We start from the raw sequence: 17771 nt of genomic DNA on the forward strand, positions 1-17771 counted from the left end.
TTGTTTTTTGTTCCGGAATCACCTTGTAAATAAACACCTTTGCACAGAAGAACTTTTGCGGTTCCGCCATCTTTTTATTTTGATAGAGGTTAGGTTTTCCAGTTTAGCCTTCTGGCCTACTCTACGTGACATATGGTGGCAGTGGTGGGACCGCGCACCGCAAATCAGTGAATTCCAACAAGAGGTAAAGGAATGCGTACAGGATTGCGTTCTCAGCAGCAGAATCAACTGTCAGAAAAGGTACCTGAAGTTGAACTGGGGTGGAATACCATGGAATCGTCTGGTGAAGAAGAGGTCAAGTATGAAAAACTAAGAGCCCGACCAAGGGGCCAAACACAACCAGAACCGTTTGAGCAACCGGTTGAACCAGCAGATACAGCCATAAAAGACCAGCTGACTGAAGGCGCAGTTCGGGGACCAGAACCACATGCAACCATGGTATCCCTTTTCCAGCAACTTTCACCTGCCTTGAGAGGAGGGACGAAGACCTCAAGCAGGAGTTACGGGGCCTACGCCAATCTATCCTCACAGCTCCGCACCAAGCGGAACTCGTCAGTGAGAGCCCAAGATTGGGTCTGCCAACACCAGGACGACAACGGCTCGACGCTGCAGGGACTTCAACTCCACAGCAGGCTCCCCAAGCAGTAATGAGGCCAGCACCAGGAGACCAGTCCAGCAGTGTTAACGTCCATCTTCCAGCATTCCTGAGGAAGGAGCCAAAGATGCCCTCACACCAGCAGGGGGAGGACATTGAAAACTACCTGCTGAGGTTTGAGCGCATGGCTAAGACGTGGCAGTGGCCTGAGGTAGAGTGGGCCTGCAGGCTTGTCCCATTGCTCACGGGCAAGGCCTTAGAGGCTTACACAGCAATGGATGAGGGGCTGTCCAATGTCTACAAGGGCTTGAAGGAAGCGCTGCTGGTGAAGTTCGATATCTCACCGGAGACCTACCGTCAACGCTTCAGAGCTGCATCGACGCCATCGGGTGAGTCGCCGACAGAGACGTACCACCGCCTCAAGGGTCTCTACCGACAATGGGTTCGACCGGAAGAGAAGACACAGGACGAAATCGGTGAGGTCATCATCCTCGAGCAACTTCTACAAGTTCTACCACACGACATTCGAACCTGGGTCCGAGAGCACGAGCCCAAGGACGGGCTTATGGCGGCCAAGCTTGCACTGCAATACCTTAATGCACGTAAAGGGGGCCCACCACGACCTGCAGCACCCGCTCCAAGAAGTCTCAGAGACACACGGGACATCAGAGACGCCAGAGATGGTGGAGGTAACTCTGGGGGTTATGTGTCTGGGAGGAGGGAGGTAAGGGATCATGCAGTTCGCACTGATGGGAGGGGTCTGACCTGTTTTTACTGCCGGCAGCAGGGGCACAAAGCTTCAATGTGTCCGCTACGTAAATCCAAGCTCTCAGGTTACTGTTATGTACCCAGAGAGGGGGATGGTGTTCAGAATACACAGACTCGGGAAGGGTCAGGCTTGGTACCTGTAAAAGTGAATGGTAAAAGTCTTACTGCAATGATTGACACCGGCAGTTCCCTGTCATTGATCAGAAAAGGTAATGTACCTGTTAATGATATTGATTACGGTCATCAGACACTGATCCAATGTGTTCATGGTGACCAGTCACAGCAGCCCACAGCTGAGCTCACAGTTGAGATTCAGGGTCAGAAATACCTCCTCAAAGTTGGGGTAATGGAGAAGCTACCTTTTGAGATGATTTTGGGGAGGGATGTGCCTGTACTCTCTGATCTGTTGGGAAGTGTGGGGGGTCAGCTATATGAGCAGTCAGTTTGCCAGGCTGATGTTCAGGTGTCATGTTCAGTTGTCACTCGGGCCCAGGCCAAAGCTGGTTTACAACCTCTGCCTGACTTGTGTGATAGTCTGTGCGAGGGGGGAACCAAAGGGCCCAGAAAGTCACGCCGCCAGCGGCGTCTTGAGAAGTATGTGGGAACCCCTGTACCTGTTGCTGATGTGTCTGGGTTAGAGGTGCAATGGGATGTTCCACAAAATTTTGCTACACTGCAGAAGTCTGACGCAACCTTGAAATGTTTGTTTGACAAGGCCTTAGCTGGGGACAGTCAATCTTCATGTGGGGGGATTTACACGGTAGACAACCACATACTCTACCTTGGGTCAGAGGCAGATAGCAGGAAGTTGGTGGTGCCATCTACCTGTAGACCACTTGTTCTCAACCTTGCACATACAGTTCCATGGGCAGGTCATCTAGGGCAACATAAGACCTATCTTAGGCTAGGCTCCCGTTTCTTTTGGCCCTCCATGTATACTGATGTACAAACCTACTGCAAGTCATGCCCCACGTGCCAGAAAACCAGTGCTGTCCGTAGGTCTGACCGGGCTCCTCTATGTTCACTGCCAGTTATCTCTACCCCATTCAAGAGAATTGCAATGGACATTGTTGGACCCTTGGAGAAGAGTAGTGCAGGTTACAAGTATATATTGGTGATCTGTGACTATGCCACCCGGTTCCCAGAAGCCTTCCCACTCCGTTCCATAACCACTCCAAAAATAATCAGTGCTCTTGTTCAGCTCTTCTCTCGTGTAGGAATCCCAGATGAAATCCTGACGGACCAAGGGACAAACTTCACCTCGCGACTGATGGTTCAACTCCACCAACAGCTGGGCATTAAAGGCTTGAGGACCACTCCCTACCACCCCCAAACGGATGGGCTCGTAGAGAGATTCAATCAAACGCTCAAGAACATGCTGAGGAAGTTTGTGGATGACACTGGTAAAGACTGGGATAAGTGGTTACCCTTTCTGCTTTTTGCTTACAGGGAGGTGCCTCAGGCATCGACAGGTTTCTCGCCATTCGAACTCCTCTATGGATGGCCAGTGCAAGGACCACTGGACCTGCTGAAGAAGTGCTGGGAAGGTTCCCCAGTAGCTACCTCAGGACAGGGGATTGTCCAGTACGTCCTCCAGATGCGAGACAGGTTGGAGCGGTACCGAGAGGAAGCTAGGGCAAACCTTCAGCAAGCCCAGAAGGCCCAGAAGAAAGGTTATGACCAGCACGCTCGCCACAGAGAGTTTGAGCCAGGACAGAAAGTCCTGCTCCTCCTTCCCTCGTCTACCAGCAAGCTCCTTGCACAGTGGCAAGGACCGTACCTAATCGGGAGGAAGATGGGCCCGGTGACCTACGAGGTGCTGCACCCCGACAAGGGTAAGAAGAAGCAAACCTACCATGTGAACCTTCTCAAGGCCTGGGAAGAGAAAGAGGAACTCTCCAAGGGAAAGTCCTTTCTGGTCCACAGAGTAGAAGAAGAGGATGAGTCGGATGGGGTCACAGAGGCATGGAAAGAACGAGCAGAAGTCATACTGGCTCACCTGGAAGAAGACAAGCAAAATGAGCTGAATCAACTGTTTGGCAAGTATCCAGCCCTCTTCAGTCAGAGACCAGGAAGAACCAAAGTCCTAGAACACGTCATTCGTTTGAAACCTGGCCAGAACCCAGTCCGCCCGCATCCTTACCGTGTGCCTGAGAGGCTGGTGGTAGCCCTCAAGGAAGAGGTCCACACCATGATAGAAATGGATGTTGTCGAGCCATCTTCAAGTGAATGGAGCAGCCCTATTGTCATTGTCCCAAAGAAGGATGGCTCTTTGCGCGTCTGCATGGACTTCCGTAAGGTGAATGCCATCTCCCAGTTTGATGCCTATCCCATGCCCCGCATTGACGACTTACTGGAGAGAATAGGTAGAGCTCATTACATTACCACATTGGATCTCTGCAAAGGGTACTGGCAGGTGCCCCTGCATGAACAATCCAAGGCCTACACTGCATTCCGGACGCCGATGGGCCTGTTCCAGTTCAAGGTCATGCCGTTTGGCCTCCATGGGGCCCCTGCGACTTTCCAGAGGCTGATGGACAAGGTCCTCCAGGACTGTGACGATTACTGTGCTGCTTACTTGGACGACGTGGTGATCTACAGCCACTCCTGGGAGGAACACATACAGCATCTTAGCAGAGTCCTGGGGAAGATCCATGATGCAGGCCTCACGCTTAACCTCCGGAAGTGTGAGTGGGCGAAACAGGAGACAAAGTACCTGGGTTACCAGCTGGGTAAGGGTGAAGTTCGGCCTCAGGTGGACAAAGTGGAGTCCATCAGGAACAGCCCTCAACCCAGAACCAAGACACAGGTGAAGTCCTTCCTAGGTCTGGCAGGGTGGTACCGGAGATTCATTCCGCAGTTTTCGACCATCGCTGTCCCTCTGACCAACCTCACTTCAAAGGTGGCCAGCAACCCTGTGAAGTGGACTGAGGAGTGTGAGGAAGCCTTCATGATACTGAAAAACCGACTGTGCTAATTTCCTGTTCTCCAGACCCCTGATTTTCAGAAGCGGTTTCTCGTGCAGGTGGATGCTTCGGCTGTGGGAATTGGAGCTGTACTGGCCCAAGGGGATCCAGGAGAAGAGCTTCCTGTGCTGTACCTGAGTCGGAAGCTGTTGCCCAGGGAAACCAGGTATTCTACAATCGAGAAGGAGTGCCTGGCTATAAAGTGGGCCCTAGATAGCCTCCGTTACTACCTTCTTGGGAGGGAATTTGACCTACACACGGACCACAGAGCACTGACCTGGATCCAGACCATGAAGGACCGGAATTCTCGTGTGACCAGGTGGTATCTGGAGCTCCAGCCCTTCAGGTTCTGTGTCCGTCACAAGGCAGGAAAGGAAAACGTCACGGCGGACTACCTATCAAGGCTCCCGAACCTGGTCGCTTCAGGAGAGGAGGAAGGTAATGTGACGTAGAAGTCCGTCACTGGACACGGGCAGCATTTGGTTCTTTAACGCACGCACACATTCATCACTCCTCCCTGCTCCGTTATAAGATAAGTTAAGAATGTGGGTCGACACACAAATTAACTTCTGTCTTAGTACATACATTTCATACTTGTCAGTGTTCATATTTAAGATATGCAATATTTATTATACTTATCAATGTTGTGGATGAGCGCTTTGTTTGTTCGTTCTGTTCCTCTCTCTCTCCATCTCTGTAGCTTCTGGGTATGCTGGAAAAGGACCCGAGCTAAGGGATTGGGCTGACTTTATAGAGATACTGTCAGTAGTGATGTAATGTTGTAATGTTATGTTGTGATATTGTTTAAAACACGTGTTGCAATGTATATCCTTTAGTATGTTAAGTTAATGGAAAATGTAGGTTTGACTAGGTAATTGCTTAATTAATTAGTGGTAATTGTTCTGAGGGGAGGGGCTAGCCCTACAAAAGGAGCCTCTCTTTCAGTTCATGGAGGGGCATTTTGGATTGAGCTGTGGATGGGGCAGCATTGTTTTAAGCTGTCCCATAAGGTAGACGTTTGATGGCAGTACTGTTGTTTTTTGTTCCGGAATCACCTTGTAAATAAACACCTTTGCACAGAAGAACTTTTGCGGTTCCGCCATCTTTTTATTTTGATAGAGGTTAGGTTTTCCAGTTTAGCCTTCTGGCCTACTCTACGTGACACACGCTTAAAATGTCTTCCTCACATCGGCCACGGAGAACGAGAGCACACAGTCCTTGGGAGCGGGCCGCGTCGGTGGCACTGTGTTATCCTCAAAGCGGGTGAAGAAGGTGTTTAGCTCGCCTGGAAGCAAGACATCATTGTCCGTAATCCGTGATTGTCTGTGACCCTGCCACACACATCTCGTGTCTGAGCCATTGAATTGTGGCTCCACTGTCTCGGAACGGACGTTATGCCTGTTTGATTGCCTTAAAGAGAGAAAGACTACACGGTTTGTATTCGACCATTTTCCCAGTTACCTTGCCATGGTTAAATGCTGTGGTTCGCATCTATCCACAATTTCCGGTTTGGGTAGGTTTTAATAGTCACCGTTGGAACAACATCCCCTATGCACTTCCTGATTAACTCAGTCACTGTGTAAGTGTACATTTTATTCTCAGAGGCTACCCGGAATATATCCCAGTCCATGTGATCAAAACAATCTTGAAACATGGATTCCGATTGGTCAGACCAGCATTGAATAGACCTTCGCACGGGTACTTCCCGTTTGAGTTTCTGCCTATAGGAAGGGATGAGCAAAATCGAGTCATGATCTGATTTGCCGAAGGGAGGGCGGGGGGAGGGCCTTGTAGGCATCTCGAAAAGGCGAGTAGCAGTGATCTAGTGTTTTCCCTAAAATAGTACTACAGTCAATGTGTTGGTAGAACTTCGGTAGCATTTTCCTCAACTTTGCTTTGTTAAAATACCCAACTATAATAAATCAGGATATGTGGTTTCCAGTTTGCATGAAGTCCAGTGTCGTTCATTGAGGGCATACACTGAACATTAGCGAGTAATATACTCAGAAGCAGTGGATGGTGTACCCGCCTCCTGAGTCGGACTAGAAGTCCACTAATTACCTCTTCTCCACCGGCGGCGACTTGAAGCAGTCTCTGGGGGGTACGAACAAAGGATCCAAATTCAGGAAAGTTGTATTTCTAGTCATAATGCTGGAGAGTTACCTATGATATCGAAAAGTTATTTCCGGCTGTATGTAATAACACAAAACCATTTCTGGGCTAATAATGTAAGAAATAATACATTAAAAAAACAAAATACTGCAAAGTTGTTTAGGAGCTAGAAGCAGAGCTGCTATGTCTGTTGGCGCCATCTCGCCATCTTGCAAGATGTCTCTTCAGAGATGTTCAAGTCCGGGCTCTGGCTGGGCCACTCAAGGACATTCAGAGAATAGTCCTAAAGCCACTTCTGCATTGTCTTGGCTGTGTGCTTAGGGTCGTTGTCCTGTTGGAAGGTGAACCTTCGCCCAGTCTGAGGTCCTGAGCGCTCTGGAGCAGGCTTTCATCAAGGATCTCTCTGTACTCTGTACTCCGTTCATCTTTCCCTCGATCCTGACTAGTCTTTCCAGTCCCTGCCTCTGAAAAACATCCCACAACATGATGCTGCCACCACCATGCTTCAACGTAAGGATGGTACCAGTTTTCCTCCAGATGTGACGCTTCGCATTCAGGCCAAAGAGTTCAATCTTGGTTTCATCATACCAGAGAATCTTGTTTCTCATGGTCAGTCCTTTAGTTGCCTTTTGACAAACTCCAAGCTGGCTGTAATGTGCCTTTTATTGAGGAGTGGCTTCCGTCTGGCCACTACCATAAAGGCCAGATTGGTGGAGTGCTGCAGAGATGGTTGTCCTTCTGGAAGGTTCTCCCATCTCCACAGAGGAACTCTGGAGCTTTGTCAGTGACCATCGGTTTCTTGGTCCCCTCCCTGACCAACGCCCTTCTCCCCTGGTTGCTCAGTTTGGCCGGGCGGACAGCTCTAGGAAGAGTCTTGGTGGTTCCAAACTCCTTCAATTTAAGAATGATGGAGGCCACTGTGTTCTTGGGGACCTTCAATGCTGCAGACATTTTTTGGTACCCTTCCCCAGATCTGTGCCTCGACACAATCCTGTCTCGGAGCTCTACGGAAAATTCCTTCGACCTCATGGCTTGTGTGCCTTTCCCAATCATGTCCACTCAATTGAATGCACTGTATGTGCGCGTGTGTGTGTGTGTGTGTGTGTGTATTTACAGTACCAGTCCAAAAGTTTGGACACCGAATCATTCAAGGGTTTTTCTTAATTTTTTACTATTTTCTACATTGTAGAATAATAGTGAAGACATCGAAACTATGAAATAACACATATAGAATCATGTAGTAACCAAAGTAGCCACCCTTTGCCTTGACGACAGCTTTGCACACGTTTTCCCACGTTTTGTGCCTTACTCACACATTTTTCCCTCATTCCGTCTTCCATTTCGAAACGTTTTCTACCGTTTGCTCCTTTTGAACAGCACCCAGTTGTAAAGTGTGCCTCTACTTGTAGTCTATCATCTCTGCTACTCACCAGAGCTGCGTTCTTGGCCCCAACACTGGCTCTCTGGACCAGGAGCTTCTTGTCCCCCAGCTGCATCCCATTCAACCCTGCAATTGCCTGAGACAGCAAACAGAGTTAGAACAGAGGGATGCATCACAATAGTCAAAATTAGTTTCCTATCCACATCTCCTTTCCTTCAACATCGCTGATCTGCTAAGGCTGGACGGGTGACAGCAATATGGAAGACGACTACTATGAGATTGGCTTTCACCTGGCCAGGTATATCAGATCAGTGCGGATTAAAGACAGACAGGGTAGCCACGTTGCACTATTGACATGCAGCCCAACAGTTTGTGACCTTATGTTAACCTCATATCTATAACAAGAAACATATTGCACACAGCAATACAGGTGCAATATCTGACGCTGACCTGGTCGTTCAAATTGACGTCCACATATTCACAGAAGGCGTAGCCCTTGGAGAGGGCTGTGGCGCTGTCTTTGACCAGGTTGAAGGCCTTCAGAGGACCAAAGGAGGTCAATAGCTCTTTTACCTGGGGGGGGGGGGGGGGGGGGGTGAAGACAGGAAAACACAAACAAATAATATGAGGGGATGGATTGCTCTATCAGTAATATTGTCTGAACTAAAACAAATTAATTCTCGACCTTGATGATTGACAAAAATAAACAGTAGTACGAAATGTATTGATCATTCTAGAGACTTGGAAAGAAGGACTTGAATAAGTTAGAAAGGACTGACCTGATCATCATTAAGGTAATTTGGCAAGCCACCGATGAAGAGTTTGTGGGCTGAGTCTGGCACCACGGTCGAAACCACTCCTAATCCAAGCAACAGTGAGAAATAGGCTTGAGACATTTTTGATTGAAAATCAGAGGATTCAACTGGGTCAACAATCTTTTGAAAGACCCACCTGGTACATAGACACTGGGGCTCTCACTCATGCCGGGCAGGGGCTGGTAGTCGTGAGGCCGTCTGATCTTCAGGCTCTGACCCTGGAAGATGATGCCGTCAAAGGCCATGGCCTGGGTCGTTTCGTCCACTGAGCGGAACTGGAAGAGGAACAGGTAGAGAGAAGGTCAACATTATGACGTGCTATTGTAGAAGCATGCAGAACTCAACGATACTTCAGCACTCAGGACGGCAACTGTTAGCGGGCAATGCAAGTTAGCTAATAACTGCCATCCATGATCTACATGTATTTTATGCCATTTCATGTTTATACTAAATACATTTTAGTTGAGCACACACCTCGAGGAAGGCAAAGTTCTTGTCCTGGTTTATCTGTACAGCTAGAACAGGGTTGCCAGGGGCCTGGGTGAGTCCGCCAAGGCACATCTGGGCATTGAAGAAATCCATCATTGCCTCCTATTGACACAACATGGACGACCACTTATACGTTTTTCAGTGGGGAAGGCAGAAGTACATAGAATCAGCCTGGTCGAGAGCCTTCTATGACACAGTAGTGATAATGAAATGCAGTTATTTTTAACCATATCACATAGGGTTGAGGCGTGTGGCGGATGAATCAGAATTAGTTGGGTAACATAGATAATTAAGATGTTTTATTTGCATAATATGCTTATGTGAGATACTTGTCATTAGAATGTATCCTTTTGGACTATAGTGTTGGCAGTTGCACTTTTCCCTAAGCTGGGGCTCAGTCACCTGGGGCCCAGAGAGGGGAGAGGTCAGGCTTGTCTTTCACATGTCCCTGGTGCTATGCAGAATATCAGAAAGGGAAGAGGACAGAATGGAACATTGTCTTCATATGTGAATGTGTCTTTACCTATTCTTAAACCATGTGAAGGGATGGCGTGATTAATGGGGAACCAATTACTTGTCTCCACAATGTCTGTGCGCCAGTCACAGTCCTTTTCCCATTGGGGGGAGGTGTATGGCAGTGTCTGGAAACATTGTATGTCCTCTCTGATCTTACACTTATCCTGGGATAGTGTATGACCTGGAGGCTCACTCCCCTCAGTGAGCTTGTCCAGGAGTGGGGTTTACTTGAGATGGGAGTATCTAGAGTTGATAATTGATATGCCATTGGATGAGTTGGTGTTTTTGTACTATGAAGTACAAGGAACGAGATTAGAACCTCGTCTGAGGGGCCAAACTGAATGATAATTTATAGCGAATGTTATCTGGCTAAGGGATACTCCTTTCTCAAGAAAAAGTATTTCTTTGTGAACTGTTCCTAAGATCTGTGATTCGTCAGTGTAAGTTGAGGGGTGTAATCTTGGCTATAAATTTTTTTTGTACTTTTCTGGTGGTACTTCTCAACGGTTCATTAGAAATAGTGAATTGTTGAAAGTCAAATGCTATTGCAAAGCTTATTATTAAAGATGTAGTTTAAGTATAACTCTGACTGGTGTGTAGTTTGTAACTCTCCTCATTTGGTAAAGCAGAAATATGCCACCACAGGCGTTAGTCTTTAACTGTATTTTAGGCCTTATGTCCGATCAGCTACACTGAACAAACGCAACAATTTCAAAGATTTTACAGAGTTACAGTTCATTAAAGGAAATCAGCTAATTGAAATAAATTGATTAGGCTCTAATCTATGGATTTCACATGACTAGGAATACAGACATGCATCGGTTGGTCACAGATACCTTTAAAAAAAAAAGTCATCCCAAACATGCTCAATGCGTGACATGTCTGGTGAATATGCAGGCCATGGAAGACCTGGGACATTTTCAGCTTCCAGCAATTATGTACAGATCCTTCCGACGTGGGCCCGTGCATTATCATGCTGAAACATGAGGTGATGGCGGCGGATGAATGGCACGACAATGGGCCTCAGGATCTTGTCACGGTATCTGTGCATTCAAATTGCCATCGATAAAATGCAATTGTGTTTCTTTGTCCGTAGCTTATGCCTGCCTATACCATAACCCCACCATGGGGCACTCTGTTCACAACATTGACATCGCCCATACACGCTGTCTGCCATCTGCCTGGTACAGTTGAAACCGGGATTCATCCGTGAAGTGCATACTTCTCCATCGTGCCAGTGGCCATCAAAGGTGAGCATTTGCCCACTGAAGTCGGTTACAACGCCAAACCGCAGTCAGGTCAAGACCCTGGTGAGGACGACGAGTACTAAGATGAGATCCCCTAGACGGTTTCTTAAAGTGCTGAAATTCTTCAGTTGTGCAAACCCACAGTTTCATCAGCTTTCCGTGTGGCTGGTCTCAGACAATCGCGCAGGTAAAGAAGCCGGATGTGAAGGTCTTGGGCGGACGTGGTTACACGTGATTTGCGGTTGTGAGGCCGGTTGGAGGTACTGCCAAATTCTCTAAAAACGATGTTGGAGGCGGCTTATGATAGAGAAATTAACCTTCTATTCTCTGTCAACAGCTCTGGTGGACATTCCTGCAATCAGCATGCCAATTGCACACTTCCTCAAAACTTGAGACATCTGTGGCATTGTGTTGTATGACAAAACTGCACATTTTAGAGTGGCCTTTTAGGTGCACCTGTGTAATTATCATGCTGTTTAAAATCAGCTTCTTGATATGCCACACCTGTCAGTCAGGTGGATGGATTATTGTGAGAAAGAAGAATGCTCACTAACAGGGATGTCAACACATTTGTGCACAACATTTTAGAGAAATAAGTTTTTTGTGCATATGGAAAATGTTAGGGATATTTTATTTCAGCTCATGCAACATGGGACCAAGACTTTACATGTTGCTTTTATATTTTTGTTAGGCTACAGTTGAAGTTGGAAGTTTACATACACTTACGTTGGAGTCATTAAAACAAATTTTTCAACCACTAACATTTCTTGTTAACAAACTATAGTTTTGGCAAGTCGGTTAGGACATCTACTTTATGCATGACACAAGTACTTTTTCAAAAAAATGTACAGAGATTATTTCACTTATAATTCACTGTATCACAATTCCAGTGTTTCAGAAGTTTACATACACTAATATTGACTGTGCCTTTAAACAGCTTGGAAAATTCGAGAAAATTATGTCATGGCTTTAGAAGCTTCTGATAGGCTAATTGACATCATTTGAATCAATTGGAGGTGTACCTGTGGATGTATTTCAAGGCCTACCTTCAAACTCAGTGCCTCTTTGCTTGACATCATGGGAAAATCTAAAGAAATCAGCCAAGACCTCAGAAAAAAAATTGTTGACCTCCACGAGTCTGGTTAATCCTTTGGAGCAATTTCCAAACGCCTGAAGGTACAACGTTCATCTGTACAAACAATAGTACACAAGTATAAACACCATGGGACCACGCAGCCGTCATACCGCTCAGGAATTGAGTGTATGTAAACTTCTGACCCACTGGGAATGTGATGAAATAAAAGCTGAAATAAATAATTCTCTACTATTATCCTGACATTTCACAATCCTAAAATAAAGTGGTGATCCTAACTGACCTAAGAAAGGGAATTTTTACTGGGATTAAATGTCAGGAACGTGAAACTGAGTATACATTTATTTGGCTAAGGTGTATGTAAACTTCCGACCTCAACTGTACATTAGATTGGGTGAATAATATATGCAGTGCATCCAATCAGTAACTGGATCTGAAATTGATAAATCTGGTTGTGTTCTTTAGGGCAGACTGCAGCTATTTGTCAAGTGTTGCATTGACTTCACTTGCTATGGTAGCTGATGTGTAGTCATCAGCATATACAGAGAGACAGGCTTCACTCAGAGCCAGTGGCAAGTCATTAGTAAAGATCGGTGGGAAAAAAACATCAGTCTGCTTCATGTGAATTATATACCCTTTTCACACCATCATGCCAACCCAAACCGTACTGCAACTATGTTGAATGCTTAACCAGGCCAGCACAGTACCGCTCAGCTTGGCTCTGCTCAGTAGTGTGGAAAGGGTAGCAGTTTCCCCATTACCTACCTCTATGATGCCAAACGGTATGTTGCCTACGTAGAGCCTCCTGGCCTGCCTGGTCATTTGGCTGCCCACCACTGGTACAGAGGTGGGGGCGGGGGGCAGCCCCTCTGGAGTTATCATGGTGGGCAGCAGGGCCGTGGCTGGGATCTGGCCAGCAGCTGAGAGAGGAACATGGACTCAAGTTAGATATGAGTCTAACGGAGAAGAAAAACTCAACACCTGCTCTTTCCATGACATTGGCTGACCAAGGGACTCCAGGTGAAAGCTGTGATCCCTTATTGAAGTCAAAGAGTAGATGAAGGGGAGGTGACAGATTAAAGAAAAGTTTAAGCCTTGAGACATGGATTGTGTGCCATTCAGAGGGTGAAGTGGGCAAGACACAAGATTTAAGTGCCTTTGAACGGGGCATGACAATAGGTTCCAGGCGCAGCGGTTTGGGTCGAGAACTGCAACGCTGGTGGGTTTTTCGCTCAACAGTTTCCCGTGTATATCAAGAATGGTCCACCACCCAAAGGACATTTGGGGGGGGGGGGGCGCAATATTAAGAAGGTGTTCTTAATGTTTTGTACACTCAGTGTATGTATGACTATATACAGTGCATTCGTAAAGTACTCAGACCCCTTCCCTTTTTCCACAATTTGTAACGTTACAACCTTATTTTTTCTCCTCATCAATCTACACACATTACCCCATAATGACAAAGTAAAATCTGATTTTTTGAAATGTTGGCAAATATATATATTTTTAAAATAACAAATAAAATATAACATTTACATAAGTATTCAGACCCTTTACTCAGTACATTGTTGAAGCACCTTTGGCAACAATTACAGCCTCGAGTCTTCTTGGGTATGACGCTACAAGCTTGGCACACCTGTATTTGGGGAGTTTCTCCCATTCTTCTATGCAGATCCTCTCAAGCTCAGGTTGAGAGACTTGTACCGAAGCCACTCCTGCGTTGGCTTTGCTGTGTGCTTAGGGTCGTTTTCCAGTTGGAAGGTGAACCTTCGCCCCAGTCTGAGGTGGTTCCAAACTTCTTCCATTTAAGAATGATGGAGGCCACTGTGTTCTTGGGGTCCTTCAATGCTGTAGAAATGTTTTGGTACCCTTCCCCAGATCTGTGCCTCGACACAATCCTGTCTCGGACTTCAACAGACAATTCCTTTGACCTAATGGCATGGTTTTTGCTCTGACATGCACTGTCAACTGTGGGACCTTACATAGTGTGTGCCTTTCCAAATCATGTCCAATCAATTGAATTTACCACAGGTGGACTCCAATCAAGTTGTAGAAACATCTCAAGGATGATCAATGGAAACAGGATGCACCTGAGCTAAATTTTGAGTCTCATAGAAAAGGGTCTGAATACTTATGTAAATAAGGTATTTCTGTTTTAAATTTTTAATAAACTTGCAAATGTCTAAAAACCTGTTTTCGCTTTGTCATTATGGGGTATTATTGTGTGTAGATTGATAAGGATTTTCTTAAATTAAATGTAATCAATTTTAGGATATGGCTGTAACATAACAAAATGTGGAAAAAGGCAACGGGGTCTGAATACTTTCCAAATGCATTGTATTTATGTACAGTTGAAGTCGGAAGTTTACATACACTTAGGTTGGAGTCATTAAAACTCGTTTTCTACCACTCCACAAGCTTGACACAAGTAATTTTTCCAACAATTGTTTACAGACAGATTATTTCACCTATAATTCACTGTATCACAATTCCAGTGGGTCAGAAGTTTACATACACTAAGTTGACTGTGCCTTTAAACAGCTTGGAAAATTCCAGAAAATTATGTCATGGCTTTAGAAGCTTCTGATAGGCTAATTGACATCATTTGGGTCAATTGGAGGTGTACCTGTGGATATATTTCAAGGCCTACCTTCAAACTCAGTGCCTCTTTGCTTGACATCATGGGAAAATCAAAATAAATCAGCCAAGACCTCAGAAACAAATTTGTAGACCTACACAAGTCTGGTTCATCCTTGGGAGCAATTTCCAAATGCCTGAAGGTACCACGTTCATTTGTACAAACAATAGTACAAAAGTATAAACACCATGGGACTACGCAGCCGTCATAACGCTCAGGAAAGAGACGCATTCTGTCTCCTAGAGATGAACGTACTTTGGTGCGAAAAGTGCAAATCAATCCCAGAACAACAGCAAAGGACCTTGTGAAGATGCTGGAGGAAACAGGTACAAAAGTATCTATAGCCACAGTAAAACAAGTCCTATATCAACATAACCTGAAAGGCCGCTCAGCAAGGAAGAAGCCACTGCTCCAAAACTGCCATAAAAAAGCCAGACTACGGTTTGCAACTGCACATGGGGACAAAGATCATACTTTTTGATGGAACCTCCTCTGGTCTGATGAAACAAAAATAGAACTGTTTGGCCATAATGACCATTGTTATGTTTGGAGGAAAAAGGGGGAGGCTTGCAAACCGAAGAACACCATCCCAACCGTGAAGCACGGGGTGGCAGCATCATGTTGCGGGGGTGCTTTGCTGCAGGAGGGACTGGTGCACTTCACAAAATTGATGGCATCATGTGGAAGAAAAATTATGTTGATACATTGAAGCAACAGCTCAAGACATCAGTCAGGAAGTTAAAGCTTGGTTGCAAATGGGTCTTCCAAATGGACAATGACCCCAAGCATACTTCCAAAGTTGTGGCAAAATGGCTTAAGGACAACAAAGTCAAGGTATTGGCCATCACAAAGCCCTGACCTCAATCCTATAGAACATTTGTGGGCAGAACTGAAAAAGCGTGTGAGAGCAAGGAGGCCTACAAACCTGACTCAGTTACACCAGCTCTGTCAGGAGGAATGGGCCAAAATTCACCCAACTTATTGTGGGAAGCTTGTGGAAGGCTGCCCGAAACGTTTGACCCAAGTTGAACTATTTAAAGGCAATGCTACCACATACTAATTGAGTGTATGTAAACTTCTGACCCACTGGGAATGTGATGAAATAAATAAAAACTGAAATAAATCACTCTATTATTCTGACATTTCACATTCTTAAAATAAAGTGGTGATCCTAACTGACCTAAGACAGGGAATTTTTACTCAGATTAAATGTCAGGAATTGTGAAAAACTGAGTTGAAATGTATTTGGCTAAGGTGTATGTAAACTTCCGACTTCAACTGTGTACGTATTAAGTGAGAGGGACTGAGTTTAATATTTTCATACAAAATCGCATTAACAGCCTTTGCTTTTGAGCAAAAATAATACGGACCATGATGTGACACTATTATAGTGAGTGCTGACAAGTACTGACAAACTGACCCTGCATAGCCTTGTACTGCAGGGGGGTGATATGCTCGAAGCCTGGTGCCGGGACATCCCAGTACTTCCTCACTTTCTTCTTCTTCTCTCTGTGCAGAGCTGGAGAGCGACTGTAGGAGAGAGACAGGAGAGGACAGGAGAGATGGACATATAGCCTTGCAATGCAGAGACCGTGTGGACGGAGGTTAATGGATAGCACAAAAGTATGGGAATCAATGGGATATAAAAATACATTTTGGATTGATAGAGTTCGAAGAGCAATGTGTTATAACTATCTACCTGGCATCTACATGCTCCCATTTGTATATGGTTTAAACATCAGACATTTACCATAATATAAGCCCCGATTTCAAAGCAAGCCTCTGATCATTATAGATCCAAGTCGTCTCCCCTTACCTTGACCTTGTTTGTATTAAGAACCATTCTAACATTAGAACACTCAACAACCACCAAGTATATTACTTAACTAACAGATGGACAGCTGACTCATAATTAGCAGTTCAACTTTGATAGTGTCATGCACGTCACTGTCTGCTGTAATACTGTACCTCACAACAGTCTCTTGGGATTGTTTTTGAGTCTGTATGCTGAAATAACAGTTAAAACAAGGGTGTTTTGTTAATGCTTGCATAAAGGTGGGGAAAGAAATAGTTCAAACCAGTCAATGATCCACAGAAAGCTATTCACACAAAATGGAAGTGCAACTCATTTCAAATACTTGTACAGTATCCACCTGCGCCTGTGTCGACGACGTTCCTTGCTGTCGCTGCGGCTTTCCCTGCTCTTCCTGCTTTCCCGGCACCTCTTCTTCCTCTCTCGGCTGAGACTGCGGGACGGGGTACGCCACCCATGCCGATTCTCCTTGTCCCTCTCTGAAGGGGGAAAGAGGGAGGAAGAGGCGGCGAGCAGGGGAGAGTCACAGTGACAAAGTCACAGGATCCCTTAGTTGCAGCAGGAGAGAAAAATCCTTATGTATACTGCTTTAAAAAATGTCATATGCACAAGTATATGCTGCTACTCCTGTTATAGCTAACGTTAGAGTTAAAAGGCAATTGCCATTCACGCTATCAACATGCAGAGAAAGCACATCTGTAGGCATATCTGTAACACTATTCCCTGATTCTACATTGCACAAACGTGTCCTGGTTTAGTACCCTTTATATAAGCTAACTGATGGTGAGCGTGGTGCAGTTAATAAGAGCAGAAGTCATGGACAGGTCCCACATTTTTTTTAAATTCTCTCCCGGAAAAACCCCCCCCACTAATCAGGCAGATGTAACTAGCTATTCTGTGATGGCTAGCGGGTCAATCAGTGCCCTTTGTCGTACATTGCGAGCAGACGTGCCAGCATGTGAGTCTGTGTGTCGTAAATTAATATTGTTTTGGTAAACAAATCATAGGCCTAGTGCAAGCAGCTAGCTGACAGCAATGTAGTGACAGCGAGCTACTGGTACGCTAGCTCGCTATAATAATCTCTAAGAGCTAGCTGGTCAAATTAACCTTTACTATAGGATGAATGGGCAAAACTCACCTTTCTTATTTTCAGTCAACAATCTCTCGAATTCATCAAAATCCGACATTTTAGACCTAGATTGGATGATTTATCTTGTTAGTTTAGCTACCAAGGCTACAAATAAACACAGCTTGTTTGAATCAAGACTGGAGACAGGAAATTAGGACGCCCTCTGTCGGCATGGAATAATACTGCGCTAGTGTGTGCGGAACAGAGGC

At 45.6% G+C, this 17771-nt stretch overlaps 1 protein-coding gene across 3 annotated transcripts in view; it reads right to left on the reverse strand.

The window, feature by feature from the left end:
• The window catches only part of LOC120026923 (splicing factor U2AF 65 kDa subunit-like), a 30447-nt gene extending 12710 nt beyond the window's left edge, over positions 1-17737 (reverse strand). The window contains exons 1-10 of one of the 3 annotated variants that reach the window (XM_038971677.1): positions 17572-17737; positions 16774-16912; positions 16589-16627; positions 16041-16150; positions 12748-12902; positions 9112-9228; positions 8774-8912; positions 8602-8681; positions 8273-8395; positions 7872-7958 (exon numbers count right to left, since the gene is read on the reverse strand). In XM_038971677.1, coding sequence (XP_038827605.1) covers positions 7872-7958; positions 8273-8395; positions 8602-8681; positions 8774-8912; positions 9112-9228; positions 12748-12902; positions 16041-16150; positions 16589-16627; positions 16774-16912; positions 17572-17620 — 1038 coding nt within the window. In that variant the 5' untranslated portion in view covers positions 17621-17737. The remainder of the gene's footprint in view (positions 1-7871; positions 7959-8272; positions 8396-8601; positions 8682-8773; positions 8913-9111; positions 9229-12747; positions 12903-16040; positions 16151-16588; positions 16628-16773; positions 16913-17571) is intronic. The other 2 variants (XM_038971678.1, XM_038971679.1) reach the window with 2 other exon arrangements.
• Between the last annotated feature and the right edge of the window lie 34 nt (positions 17738-17771).

This window comes from Salvelinus namaycush, chromosome 32, assembly GCF_016432855.1.
Source record: "Salvelinus namaycush isolate Seneca chromosome 32, SaNama_1.0, whole genome shotgun sequence".
NCBI classification, from domain to species: Eukaryota; Metazoa; Chordata; class Actinopteri; order Salmoniformes; family Salmonidae; genus Salvelinus; species Salvelinus namaycush.